Below are 13,914 nucleotides of genomic sequence, written 5' to 3' on the forward strand. Positions count from 1 at the left end.
ATCGCACCCAGTTATCGTTTCCCCCATGAAGGGCTCCCTTATCACCCCAGCCCAGAGAGGTCTCCCTTCTTCTCCCATCCCCGAGACACACTCCTCCTCTCTCTCCCTCCCCACCCACCCTTTCCCTCCCTTCTCCACCTCCTCCTCCTCCCTCACCCCCCCATCCCCTCCTTTCATATCCACCCAGCGCTCCGTCGTGCAACATTCAACCGAGAGTGAGGGAGAGGAGGAGGAGGGGGGGGGGGCTTCAAAGATTCTCTCTCACACAAACGCACACATAAACACACACACACACACAAACACACACACAAACTCCCTGAGTGCACATGCGTGTGTATGTGCGTGCGTACGCTCAATTTGCCAAAACAGTTTTTCCAGTGTAATTGGGCTTGGGGTACCTGTGTCCATGAGATAGCGCAGCCTCTTCTCCACGCGAGCTGCTCGGGCGTCTATGTGCCTCTGCTCGCTCTCCAGTGCAGACAGCTCCCCAACCACATACTGACTGGTGTCTTTGAACGCCTTCTGTCAACCAGAGAGAGAGAGAGAGAGAGGGAGAGAGAGAGAGAGAGAAAGAGAGAGAGAGAATGGTTATGAGAGAAAAGGAAGAGTAGTGCGATATAGCATTAAACAGAGATGGAGAAAAAAGGATAGAGGGATGAGACAGAATGAGGGAGAATAGAGAAATACAGAGATGATTGAAGCAAAAAGGTAATAGGGATATAAAAAAGAAAAAAGAGTGAAAAAAGAAGATAAAGAGCAGAGGGAGGAGGAGAGTGAAAATGTATGAATAGATGTGCAGTGTGTCCACAAATCTTTCAAATAGAAAACAAAAGAATTTCAACACAGAAGAGTTTACTTTCACAATAAGAGATAATGAACACAGCTACTGACTAACTGTTGCTGCTTCTTGTTCATCTGAGCTTTGTTTGACATTTCTGAATTCCTTTCTTACATCTTCAGAACCAGTTTACAGTGAAAAGAGCAGAAAAGCTTTAAAAATGTAATAAGACTACTGTGAATGAAGACAGACATATTGAAATATTTATTCAGGCCTGACAATCAAACAATTTAAGGATTTTTTTCATATTGTCATTGGCCACATGATGACCCATATCATTAGGGATTTTAAAGTAAACCTAGAGTTACAGTAAAACCTAGAAATATTTACATCTAGAAGAAAAATAAAATGGGCTACATCAGTCTCCTTAAATTGTACTGCTTTCTATTTACAGATATGAATGCCTGTTTCCGAATTAGTCGTGTCTGTTCATTTTACCCTCTTGTTGGTAAAATATGATAAGTAAAGGGAAGAAACAGGAGCCATGCACGTTAAGTGGTCATAGGCATAGACTCAATCCAACACATCATCAAGGTAAGAAACACCTCACATCACCCAGAATCATTCACATCACTAACAGCACTTTAAGCTTAAGCGTATTGTCTAGTTCAGAGATGTTCCTAAAGATTAATTCCCTGCTGATGACACACAAATGAAATTTGAGACTAGCTGACTATTCTGAAAGTAAACACCCGAGGGCTATAAGTGTCATATTGGTTTGCCAAGTGCAGCTAACACTAGAAAGGCTTCACCAGCAGCTTGCTCTCCTTGCAGGTTGATGTCCACATGCCTGTGCTGAATGTGGTTACGCATTGCACCAGTCAAGTGGTTTTATATCATTTATTCTGACACATTCCATTTTCTAAATTATAATACTGTCAGATCACACTGGTTGTCATCTTTGCCTCACCAGACACTTAACTGGTGTTGTTCATTCAAACATTACTAATTAGTTTAACTGACAAGTATTTCTGGATCTGACTAGCAAGTGTAGAAATGTTTTATCTACTACATAACTAATCGTGCACACCTCTAGTCCAGTTTTATCTCATAATGTTGACAACTGATACACAATCCACAATTAAACCTAATATTCACGATGACTCCACCCAACAGTCATCACTCATTGAGCTTTGGCCTTTCATCTTAAACTGTCAGCTTTAAAATTAGAAATCATGTACTTCAAATAAACTCAAATCATATATTTACAGCTTCTATGTCTGATTCACATGATATTTTTTGAATGGTTACCTGTAGATTTAGAGAGACATCAGCTTCAGAGGACTTCAAAAAGTCACATCAATCATGTATCAAGTTGTTAAAATTTGTGTTCAGTCTTAAGTACTTATTTTTGCAGTGCAGTCTTCATCCAACTGCAGATATAAAATGTCTCCATGGTCTCTTACATTTAGCTCTCCTTACCCACACCGCCATTTCAGATTAGTGTTTCTTCCAACTTCTGATACGCACAAACACCAGCCACCCCATAACTATACGTACTTAGACACACATACACACCCATCACTCTATAAATATATGCACTTAATACACACTGTATTTCTGACCCCTCTTCACCTCTGTCTCCTGACTGCTTGCTATTCTCCAGAGAAACTCCTCTGACTGAGGAGAAATGTTTATTCAAATTCACTACTGAGGATGCATCCGAAAAAATATCTCCATTTTATTGCTGATGCACTTCGTTTTTCTTAATGGGAAGGAAAACTAGTGAGCAGGAGAGAGAGAGAGAGAAAGTTTTTTTTTTTCATTCCACCCAGGCCAGCACTTTTTCCCCTGTACTCTTTCCAGCATTTCAGTGTGTGCCTATGTGCACGTGTGATTTGTGCAAGTGTGTGTGTGCGTTGATTCCCAGCAGCCACTCTTCTCCCCTCCCTCCTCCCCCTTGCGCGCTCTCGCTCTATCACCATATTTTTCCTTGGCAAATCAATTTTACACATGATCAGCCCACTCCCCTTGCCGCGCTCGGCCCAGCCGTAATTAAGAGGAGGGAAATTACCATATATATTATATTAATGCAAACATCATTCAGCAGGTAATTCTTGGCTGATCGGGATAATGGAAAGGTTGAACACCCATTAACCCTGGGGCCCAGGCGCTGGGAGGAGGAGGGTGTGTGCATGTGTGTGTGTGCACACGCATGGGACTGGGGTGGAGGGTGTAGGGTCGAGGGTAGGAGAGGGCTGCTTGGGAAGAGAGATTCACCCCGTGGTCTCCAATGGCACACACACTCACATACACACTTAGTGAAATAAAAACATTCTTCTAGACACACTCTTTGTATGCAAAAGTTCAAACACAGTCTGAGAAGAGAATGTGAGTGTGTATGAAGGACACGTAGGCACACAACTTCCTTGCAGACACACACACACACACACCTCTAAATGGCAGAGCAGCTGATATCTAGCATTGTTATAATTAAAATGGCAGTCTGTTAGATCAATACTTGGATGTCTCTGTGTAGAAGAGAGGACAGTAGAGAGAGGGGAAGTGTGTGTGAGTGAGAGATGGACAAGGTGAAGAGGAGGAGGGAAATTTAGGCATAGAGACAGCAGAGAGAATAGTGCAGTGATAAATTTATCTAACACAAGCAAGAGAGACAGGAAGAAAGCTGACTAATAGGAAATACGGAAAAAGCCACATGGGAGTGATTAAGGGACACAACCTCCTACCTCACCCCCAATCCATTACTCCCCTATTTCACCTTGCAGAGTTTTTTTCTTTACAGATATAAATTAAATGCTGAGATATAGGCCTACTGTTTTGTTTTAAGTTTTCTAACACCCCTTAAAACCAAGGAGGCCTTACAACCCCCCCATGAAGCTTGGGTTGGGATCCCAAGGCTGGGAACTAGTGATTTAGGAGAAAGAAAAGGGCAAACCTCCTCTTCAAATGGTCTGCGAATATCGAGCTCTGTCGGTGAACCTCTGTCCTCCTCAGCCTTCCTCAGATCCTCAGGAACAGATTTCTGTCTCTTCACCTCTGATGGGACGAAGGACAGGAAGGAGTGTGAAAGGGGACAAAAGAAAGAAATGTTTCAGATGGTTAGTGGACTTGGTGAGGCCTAAGTGCCCATCGAGACCAATTCCATCACAAGACTTATTACTAGTTTAACTGCTGTCATCTCGAAGTCATATTTCGTATCACTTCACTTTCACTTCTTTTAGTGACTGATCTGGGGAATTTCCACAAAACCTTTACCACTTTTTTTGTGTAGAAGGTGGTTTCTTATTTATTGGTGGTTTCTCCTGCTGGTATGGATGGTTTGTATGTTTGGCTTGAAATAGGTATTAGTCATACTATGAAACCTTTTCCCCAAAAAACAGTGAATAGACTCATAAATGCAATCATCACTTATGACCCATTAGAGTTGTGTGATGGGGTCTGTATCTGCAGAGACCTGTTCTTTATCTGTATTTTCTTATTTTCTCATAACTTTGCTGTGTTCTGAAAGCCTGGGAATGAGACTCAACAATCAACCCCCCCAAAAAGTTGGTATTTGATGACCTGGTGTGTTTTCAAACAGAAACTGACATGGCATGACATGTTCTACTTTCTATCTTCTATCTTCAGTATTTTTTATGTGGCGCTTGATATCTTGGAAGAATCAGAGTCATAGAGAAAGTAAACGAAGACCCTCTCCACAAAGCTGGTTTCAAACAGCAGACAGTGAGCAGCTGAATCATTATGACATTTTTCAGAATTGAGTCACTTCCCCTAAAAAAGTCTGTGCACAACCCATCAATTACCTGCTCTCAGGTGTGAACTGCATGTATGCGAGTCAGATGTTTCTGTGCACAAACATACCTCCCTGTGTTAATAGTGTGTGCATTGTTGACAAAACTGTAGATACTTTTTCAACACCACATGTTACAAAATCCATTAATTATAGTATTGAAAGTACCAATAATCTAAATGCTCATTCAAGACCTCGGTTCAGTTCAGTCTTTATTGTCCTGTATGGAATTCTGCAAAACCAGACGGTGTTCTGTCACTTTTCCGGTACTTTTTCTGTACCAGCATATTGTGCAGGTTGTTCTTTTTTTAAAAAAGAAAATTATTTGTGTGCCTTGGACTTTTTCTTTTTTGTGGTACTAAAGGTGTTCTCTTTTTGAAGGTTTTATGCCTTTAATTTATAGGACAGCTGTAGTGAGGACAGATAAGGTGGAGAGAGAGGGGCAAAGGGCCACAGGCAGGAGTCGAACCCACACCTACTGCAAAGGACTCACAGCCTAAATTTATGGGGCGTACGCTCTACCAACTGAGCTACCTGGCCACAAATATCTTTATTTTTATACTAGTGTTGTATCAAAGTTTAAAATTCTGATATTGTGACAAGTCTAATGCATTGTGTTTTTTGTGAGTTGGTGTTGCATTGTCACCCACCTGGTCTGGTCTCCACATACTGACTGAAGGACTTCAGCTGTGTTTTCCTGACCGCAGAATCCTTGTTGAAGACCACTGGACTGCGTAACCTCTCTGTTGCTCTGCGCAGCCGCTCTGCTCGCAGCTCCTCAGCATTATTCTGTCAAACAGAGAACATGTGTGTTCAGTTTGGACAAGTTCTGCTTACTGTTGATGCTAAATTTGTTGCAGGAATATAAGAGGGTGCTAATGGTTACTTGTTATTATATTGATCAAGAAGTTGAGACTGCAGTATTTCTGGTGTTGCTGTAATACCTTGGAAAACATAAGAGGGATAGGCGTCCAAAAAGGTTCAAACTGACCACATGTATGTAAAGCCATGACATTCCAGTGCTTCAGATCTCCAAACAGTGGCTGTTGACAAAACTACTGGTGAACTCCCACAAACAAATGGAGCTGATTAAACTTAGAATTACTGACTTTAAAAAACAATGTCTGTGATCAGGCTGCTGTTTCCCCACATCTCTTCTATGATTCTGTCAGCCTCGACCAGCCACTTAGATCTGCTCTCAGGCTTTTATTAGGCAGCCACTTCAGTATTTCACAGCTGTTCTGTGATTATTGTGATCAAACACACACACACACACACACACACACACACACACACACACACACACACACACACACACACCATTAGTGCACCTATAAACACATGCACCCAAACACACCTACTGACAGGCCATGAGATCAATCTGGTAGAGGTTGATGTGTTAGCTACACTGTGGTTTGCGTGAACACCACACATACACACACACTCTAACACACACACACTCTAGTACATACACACACGCATACACACACTCATTTCTGTTCCTCACTCATGAGAGAGACAAAAAGGAGGCAATTAACTTGACTTTCAACAAAACCCCGAGCCAGAAAATATATTCAGATTATGCAAAATGCAAAAAAACGCTATTGTTTTCAAAGTGAACATGTGTTAAAAAGCTACACGCTCGCTTCTCCCACTATCAAAAACGGCATGCAGAAATGCTTTATTACCAGGCCTCCAAATATGCCAAGCCGAGTGGAAAAGAAACCGACTCGGGCTAAGATTGACGTTGTGGCAACGTTAATAAGATGGCGAAACGTGTAATAAAGTCGACAATTAGGGCAAACATGTTCCACTGCTTGAGACGGAGGGAGATAGTCAAGCAGGGTGTGTAGAGCGAGGAAAGCTAATAGAGACAGTGTGGGCGGGGAAGTGTAGATGGGGAGTTGTTAGTTTAGCTTCAGATTATTGACTTTCAAAAACAATGTCAGCAATTAGTCTATTCTTACTTTGTTTTGTCTATTAGTCTGTCAGCTTCTCACAGCCTCTTCAAACCTTATGTCAAGTCAAATTGAGGCAAATTTATTTATGAAGTGCTGTATACAAAATGCCCAATTAAATATTTTAAAACATAAGAACAGAGCTTGGATGCGTGAAAGCGCCACTGTTTGTGTGTATGTGCATGTAAACATTAAGGGTTGATTGCTGAAAAAAAAGTCATTCTCTTACTATTCTCTTACATGCATCTGATGGTTTTTAATTACTTCCTAAATAAAACTAAAGTGAATCCCTCCATGAGATGAAAAGTAACAATCACAAAATGTGTTCTTCTGCACCAAATTAATGTTTGCTTTCATTAACAATGAGGCTGCAACTTTATTTTAGCAGTTCAAGGTAACATTTTGTAACAAATATGAAAATACAAATATCATGTAATGATGCTGGCTGCCTGAGACTGGTTTGGTGCATATATCAATACAAACCAAGTAACAAAATTAACAAACTGATGGAAGAGGAGAAGAGTTCAAGACACAGATTCAACTCTGCCTGCTTGAGGGAGAGACAGTTATGATGCACTGCAATTTGCAGGACACACACTTTCACTTTCTCTGATTGTAATCTGGTGTTTTCAAATCATAAGTGACAAAAAAAAAGGCATTCAAACATGAGCTCAAAAAAATATCAGACTTGAGTAGGCTGCTAATGATTGACAGACAGTCTGTATGAAAACAAAACAACACAAGCAAGCATCAACATGCCCACTCGCTCTGGACACTGAGCCGCTCTGTTCACACATGTTGCTCACCCGGACTTAGGACTAGGGAGCTGACAGGGATCAGCCTGGGCCAGAAAATGCGGACATTTGTGTTCACACATACATTTCCTCAGGGCAGGGTCTGGATAACTACAGATTTGCAGTGCATGTGTGAAAGTGGTTCTAGTGATTAATTTGTTCATTATTTCAGCCACCAACTCAACAGAGTAGTCACGGTACCATAGGTTGCTATGGACAGGAGTCCATCAAGTGACTGATTTCATGAATATTTCATATGTTTGTTTGCAGGAAAAATATAACAATCACCGATAATTGGACGTCAAAGGATTTATTGGATTAACGTTGCTGTCCTTGTCATATTTTCCAGAGATTTTTTTTATTAACATTTTCGTGTGTTGACTGGTAAAAACTGCAAGCCCCTGCAATATCTACAGGGAACTGTTGATTTAGCAAAAGAGTAAATCCCTGGGGAGACTGATTAGGACACTGAGGCTGTCTACCCAATTATCACTTATTGTTTAACTGTTGTGAATCTGACATGTTCACTGGAGGTTAAACACCACCGCTTGAAAGTTAAACTGCAACCACATCACAACCAGACCTGTATGAAGACCTCACACCAATATGATAATGACCAAAGACAACACCTCTACTGGCCTTCAGTGCCTTCTTAAAAACTACAATGTCTTTCTCAATCACACACACAGAACACCTGCCCACTCCGCAACTGCTCTGTCTCTCTTTTACACTCTGGGACAAGCAGATATTGGGGTGCCCCCATCCTCCCTCCCTCCTGCCCTCCCTCCCTTTTTTCTCTCTTTCTTTCACTCTCTCTCTTTATCTCTTATCGCTGCTATCATCACTGTGGCGGTGGTGAGTCAGTGCTTTTGGTGTGTGCGAGCCTGTGAATGTGCATGCAGGGGGCTGCGTGACTAACGTTGCAGTCTGCTGAGCGTCGCATGCCCTTATCATGCGCTACCAAGGCTGCGCATATACACAATCACTAATGAGAGAGAGAAAGTGTGTGTATGTGTGTGCGTGTGATGTTCCTGCAGGTCGTTCCACCCGCCTGAAGGACTTTTGGGAGGCCCAATTCTCTTGGGACAAGACAGTTTATCCTCTTTTTTGAAAGGAAAGAAGAAGTAAACTCATACAACTACACATACACAATCACACACATTAATGACAATTAATTATAAGTCTTGTGTTGCACCTATCAGTTTTGTGCAGCGTCACATTTATATCTCATTAGTGACAACAAAACATTTGAGTTGACAAAAAAGAATAAGACAAATATTGCATATAACAATTGCATTACAAAATGAGTAAGTAGTCCTTTCATGGATGTGATTGCAAGAGATTTACTTAAAATGAAATAGACTGATATAGAAGACCTGTGTAGTGTAGGCTACTGTGACAGCAAACAGTCTTTCCCCCTACTAGCTCTTCTACCTTTGGCTGTTATCTGCATTTTCAAGAAAGCTACACAGGGCCTTTATCAACCAAATATTGTCTGGTTCTTGGACCAGTTTCTTTCAAAATCCTTGGAACCTTGGTGTTATCTAGCTTGCATTTCCACCTGTTTTGAGTGGAACCACTGTAATCAAGGAGGGCGTTACACAAAGGACAACAACCTGTAGAATATGACACACGCACTTTAGTTCGCAAGGAAAGCCTGCCAGGAACCAACTTTCCGGGTTGCACACCTATTTATTTTTGGTGGAAATGCTCAAAACACTTTAAAATTAGATGCTTGAACTGGAACGGGGCCATGTTGGTGGAAAGGGCCTGACAAGTTATAGTTTAACAGCTGTCTCAACACACTGTAAACTGTAAAAGATTTTTGGCATTGTGAAACAACCCAATTAACCAACTTATAAATATATTATGACTATTTCATGATACGACATAAACTTCATACCAGTTGCACCTTCAATCCTAAAATGCAACTGCTAATAAGTTACGATTTTTAGCTCCTGTGCAAAACATAAATATTCAAAACAAGACAGTGATAATTACTTCAGTAGATGAGACTATTGCTCATTAGCTACATAATATTGTGACATTATTCTAAACAGAAACACAAACAAATTCCCCAGTAACAGAATTGTTTAAATTATATTACATTCTGATGAGATGGTCGGGTAGTGTTTAAAAATATATAATACTATTATCTGGGCAATTAGCTTATCAAGGGCCTTTATCTTGAGAGCATGTAATACCTCATGTTTGCCAAGATGTACCAACACACATTCACACTGTGATGGCGATGCAGGTGCCATGTCAGATGCTGATCACTGACTCAAGAGAAGTTTGAACTTCAATCAAAAGTCAAATATCAGTCAGAACAAGACACTTTTAGGTAAGGTTTTTTGGACAGGGTTAGGTGTCAACCAAATGGTGCGTCTGCGTCTGGGAGGGTCAAGTGGTAACACACACACATACACACACATACACACTCCTTTGGCCATAAAGCACTAAGCCTTTTAAGCTTTGAACACAAGAGGGTGTTTATGTGAATTGATGATCAAAGACATCCTGCGTCGCCATAAGCACGAAGGGTTTCACTTGTATGGACAGCCACACGCGCACGCACACACACACGCACGCATACACTCACCTTATTCCACTTGACATTCAAAATCAATTAAACAGATGTTAAGACTGGCCAACTACTTGCTGTTGACTCAATATTCACATCACAAGATATAGACACATGCAGCAGCTACAACCCCCCCTTCCCCACTGATACAGACACACACAACAGCTGTTTGAAAAGGTCATAGTCAATAGAGGGGGACAGCAACATGTTATGTTGAGCATTATGATGCCAGCGTGTCTCATGGCTTTAGAAAGACTCATATGGACACGAGAGGGATAAAGTACGGTCTTACATGAAGTGGTCCGACTGACTGATGCGTACACAGGGTCAGCCGGCTGACAACCAGGGTCAATCGGACCTGATTGATTGGATGACCCTTTGATGATGTGGAGAGAAGGGGGGGGGGGGCAAAAAAAGGCAGCGAGAGAAAGACAGAGATAAAAGGAAAGAGAGGTAGAGAGAAAAAATAAAAAATAAAGATACCCAGTGGGTGTTTTGAGGTGAGCATGTGCGTACCTCCAGTCCTTCTGCAGGGCTGAGTGGGGAGGTGGAGGAGGCAGTGGGCGAGGATGAGGAAGAGGTGGAGGATGGGGATGAAGGGGAGGTGACTCTTCGTGGGCTGACGTCCACCAGCTTCTTCAGCTTTAGATCCACATGCTTACTGTTTGTACCTAGAGAGAGAGAGAACAAGAGGATAATCAGTACAAAGAGTTTACAGTATGTGTACATAAAAAATATAACGAAACAACAAAACATAAAAGACTAAAACCAAACTACAGAGAAAACTACAGACATTTGAACTGAACAAAAGCACAGAATGTCACATGTAACACACAAAAACACACAGAGACTGACTCTTAGCAAGTTAAAAAAGTGAGAAAGGGGAGACAACTTAGTTTACATTCCTGTACACACATACTCGGGCAAAGCCATTGATAAGGAACATATATACACAAACACATGAGTGGGAAGAGATACACAGTATACTTATATATATGATGTGCGAGAGATAGAGATCTGGACAGACTCGGCAGCCTTAAGTCCTGTTTGTACTGCAGAGAGCTGCCGAGGTACTGAGTGTATATTGCTGGGACTATCGTCATGGTAACCACAGGACAAGATGGAGAGAAAGAAAGAATGGCTCAAGTGTTAATTTTCAAGAGTTTTTAATATTTAGTCAATCCCCACTGATAAAAATTGGGTGAAACAAATTATTTGCAGCAGTAGTATAATGTAACTATTGGAAAACTATTTCAGCTACTATGCATATATATATATATATATATATATATACATACATAATTATTATTAAAACCTTGACTGTTTTTAGCTCCTTTCACATTCATTAATTCTGAAACTATCATGCAAGAACTCCTGCCTCTTATCCCATCTGTCAAACTTAACCCCTTCCCTTCCTTTTCCTCCATGCATCCCTAATTGGTTGGTTCTAGTCTTTTCTTCCTTCTTGTCCCTTCCTCCCTGTCCTCCTTCCCTCCCTGCTCCTTCAGTTTTTCTCTTCCTGCTTTCCAGTGGCTGTGTACAGCTTTATTTTCCAGGGACTGGTAACCACAGCTCCCCTGCCAGGACAGACCACTGCACTGAAGAAGATGAAAGAACAGGAGGGCAACCGTTTCATGTGTCACCTCCCTCTGTGACACACACACACGCACACACACACACACACATCCCATGATGCATGCATACAGATGCCAAACATAGACACGCTCTCTATAACTTTGTCACAAATACACACACAAGGACATACAGAGAAACATGAACAGACTCACATACAGTACTACACACTGAAAGACAAATGCACCATCTACAAAGTGGAGGAGGTGGATAAATGACCTGAGCTACAGGAAAGTGATGACAAAAACGGAATATTTAGAGGGAAAACATTTACAGACTGAAGCGTGGTATCAGCTACTTCAGTGTTACAATCATCACCATCCTTTTTTCCTCAGGACTACATACAAATAACCACCAACAAAGAACAAAAAAGACAAACTCATGAACGGCAAGAAAAAAAAACAAAAAACAAATAGTGCAGAGATACTGCACTTCAAAGCGGGAGGAAGCATTTGACGGTTTTCATGTTTGTTTCTTCTATTACCTCACTGTACTCTCACCTATCTCACATCAGCAGGAAATTGAGGAAGCAAATAAAATAAATTAAATACAAAACAAATTAATTAGTTTACTTCTGAAGATTTGAGCAAATGCTTTCCTGAAGATATGATTTTATTTTTGTCTGGGGAGCACTTTTCAGAGTTTATTAATTACTACTTAAAGAAGTTGCTAATGAAAGAAAATGAAAAAAAAAACAAACACCACCAACAAGTTAGCTCCTTCTGTGACAAACACTAGTGCATATGGAGCCAAAAGGATGCAAGGAGCAGAGGGGCAAGTAAATAGAGGGTTCATGATGATGCACTGAAAGATAGACAGCATGCACTTAAGTAAGTGACTGAAAGACAAAACAAGGCAAAGTGTGAGTGTATGTCAGTAAGAAAGTGAATAAGTGAGTGAGTAAAATTCAGATCAGACTGCCAGCCTGTTTAAATTTCAGTCAGGGCAGTTTAGACTACATGACTGTTCTGCAGTAATGCTCACACTACACTGCTTTGAAAAAGTGTGCTCACTGGGTGGAGGAGGTAAGGTGGAATATCACAAGACAAAAGGGGGAAAACTCCCCAAAACAATGGCAATTTAGTGCTTTTTAGACATGAGAAATCAGTACCACTTTACAATGAGACTAGCCTTGATATTACCATTTATAATAATATGAGATATAATTGGCTTATTAATTAGGCTGTAAACACTTTCTGAATATTGCTAAACAGTTATGAACAACTTATAGCCAAGTCCAAACAGAATCTGCAGATTTTTTTCTGTGAATCTGGTAATTTGATATGCCAAATGAAACTTTTTGACTATGAACAAATGTTAATGGTAGTTAAATGCTACTAAACTATATGTGATTAAGCTGACAGGTTTTAATGCTGCTGATGAAGAAGACAATGTAAGCTAAGCAAGCAATGAGACCTGAGGTTTAACAGTACACATAAATGTGGACTCATTATTTGGTGAACAACATGTCACCGTTGCCCTTTTCATCTAATGTGTTGTAAAAGCTAACGACCTAAATATAAGACATTTATTCATAAGGGTGGTCTTATTGTACTGTAAGTGGTACTGATATATCATTATCACGTATCATAACAGAACACATCTTCAGGATTCCTTCTGGTTCTTGTTTGTCTTATTTTTATCTGGTAAATGCTTGATTACAGTTTGTCCCTTTGATATTTTATTTTATATGTCATTAAAATAGACCATGAGTAAAGTGTTAGAATTTTCCCACTTGAGTAACTGAGTGAGTGACTGGGAGAGAATAAGCGAGTGATTGGAGTATGTATGACAGCAAGATTAAAAGCTGACCACTGAATATGCACAAAATATATGAAAGAAGGTTCAGGCAGGTAAATGAGTTAGTCAGAAAAAGGTTAACAAGACATGCAGCACCGCACAGCCTCAGCCAGTGATTTTACCCAGAGAAGTTAGCTCAGAGCCAGAGTTAGTAAGCTCCAGGGGCTCCTGGGTGCTGGAGGTGGTTGGAAGAAAGGCCTCCAGTGGCAGTGGGTTAGTAACCAGTGCAGACGCAGATGTGGCAGCAGCAGCAGCAGCAACAGTATCATCATCATCATCATCATCACCACCACCAAAATGGAGTTGCTCTTCCTCAGCCCTCCCCTCTTCCTTATCCTCACCCCTTTCACCATCAACGGCATCATCCTCACGATGACCTCTCACTCCGTCCAAAATATCTGTGGGTACGGAGTGGGACAGAGGGAAGGATATGAAAGGAAGTGAGAAAGGAGAGGAACCAATAAAGTGAGGATGTCGGAAAGGGTTGAATTTAAGAGAAGTGAAAGGAAAGGTGTTAAAGGAATAAAAGACCAAAGTGAAGACACAAGGAGGAGTGT

General features: G+C 41.0%; 1 protein-coding gene across 6 annotated transcripts in view; it reads right to left on the minus strand.

Annotated features, from left to right (window-relative positions):
* Window positions 1-13,914, minus strand: part of ehbp1 (EH domain binding protein 1) — a 174,772-nt gene that overhangs the window by 40,443 nt on the left and 120,415 nt on the right. For 2 of the 6 annotated variants that reach the window (XM_084735307.1, XM_084735309.1), the window contains 5 exons: window positions 13,480-13,755; window positions 10,442-10,596; window positions 5,240-5,378; window positions 3,735-3,835; window positions 399-522 (listed from right to left, as the gene is read on the minus strand). In XM_084735307.1, the coding sequence (XP_084591433.1) occupies window positions 399-522; window positions 3,735-3,835; window positions 5,240-5,378; window positions 10,442-10,596; window positions 13,480-13,755 (795 nt within the window). The remainder of the gene's footprint in view (window positions 1-398; window positions 523-3,734; window positions 3,836-5,239; window positions 5,379-10,441; window positions 10,597-13,479; window positions 13,756-13,914) is intronic. The other 4 variants (XM_084735311.1, XM_084735312.1, XM_084735308.1 and 1 more) reach the window with 3 other exon arrangements.

This window comes from Lutjanus erythropterus, chromosome 14, assembly GCF_056507025.1.
Source record: "Lutjanus erythropterus isolate fLutEry1 chromosome 14, fLutEry1.hap2, whole genome shotgun sequence".
NCBI lineage: Eukaryota > Metazoa > Chordata > Actinopteri > Lutjaniformes > Lutjanidae > Lutjanus > Lutjanus erythropterus.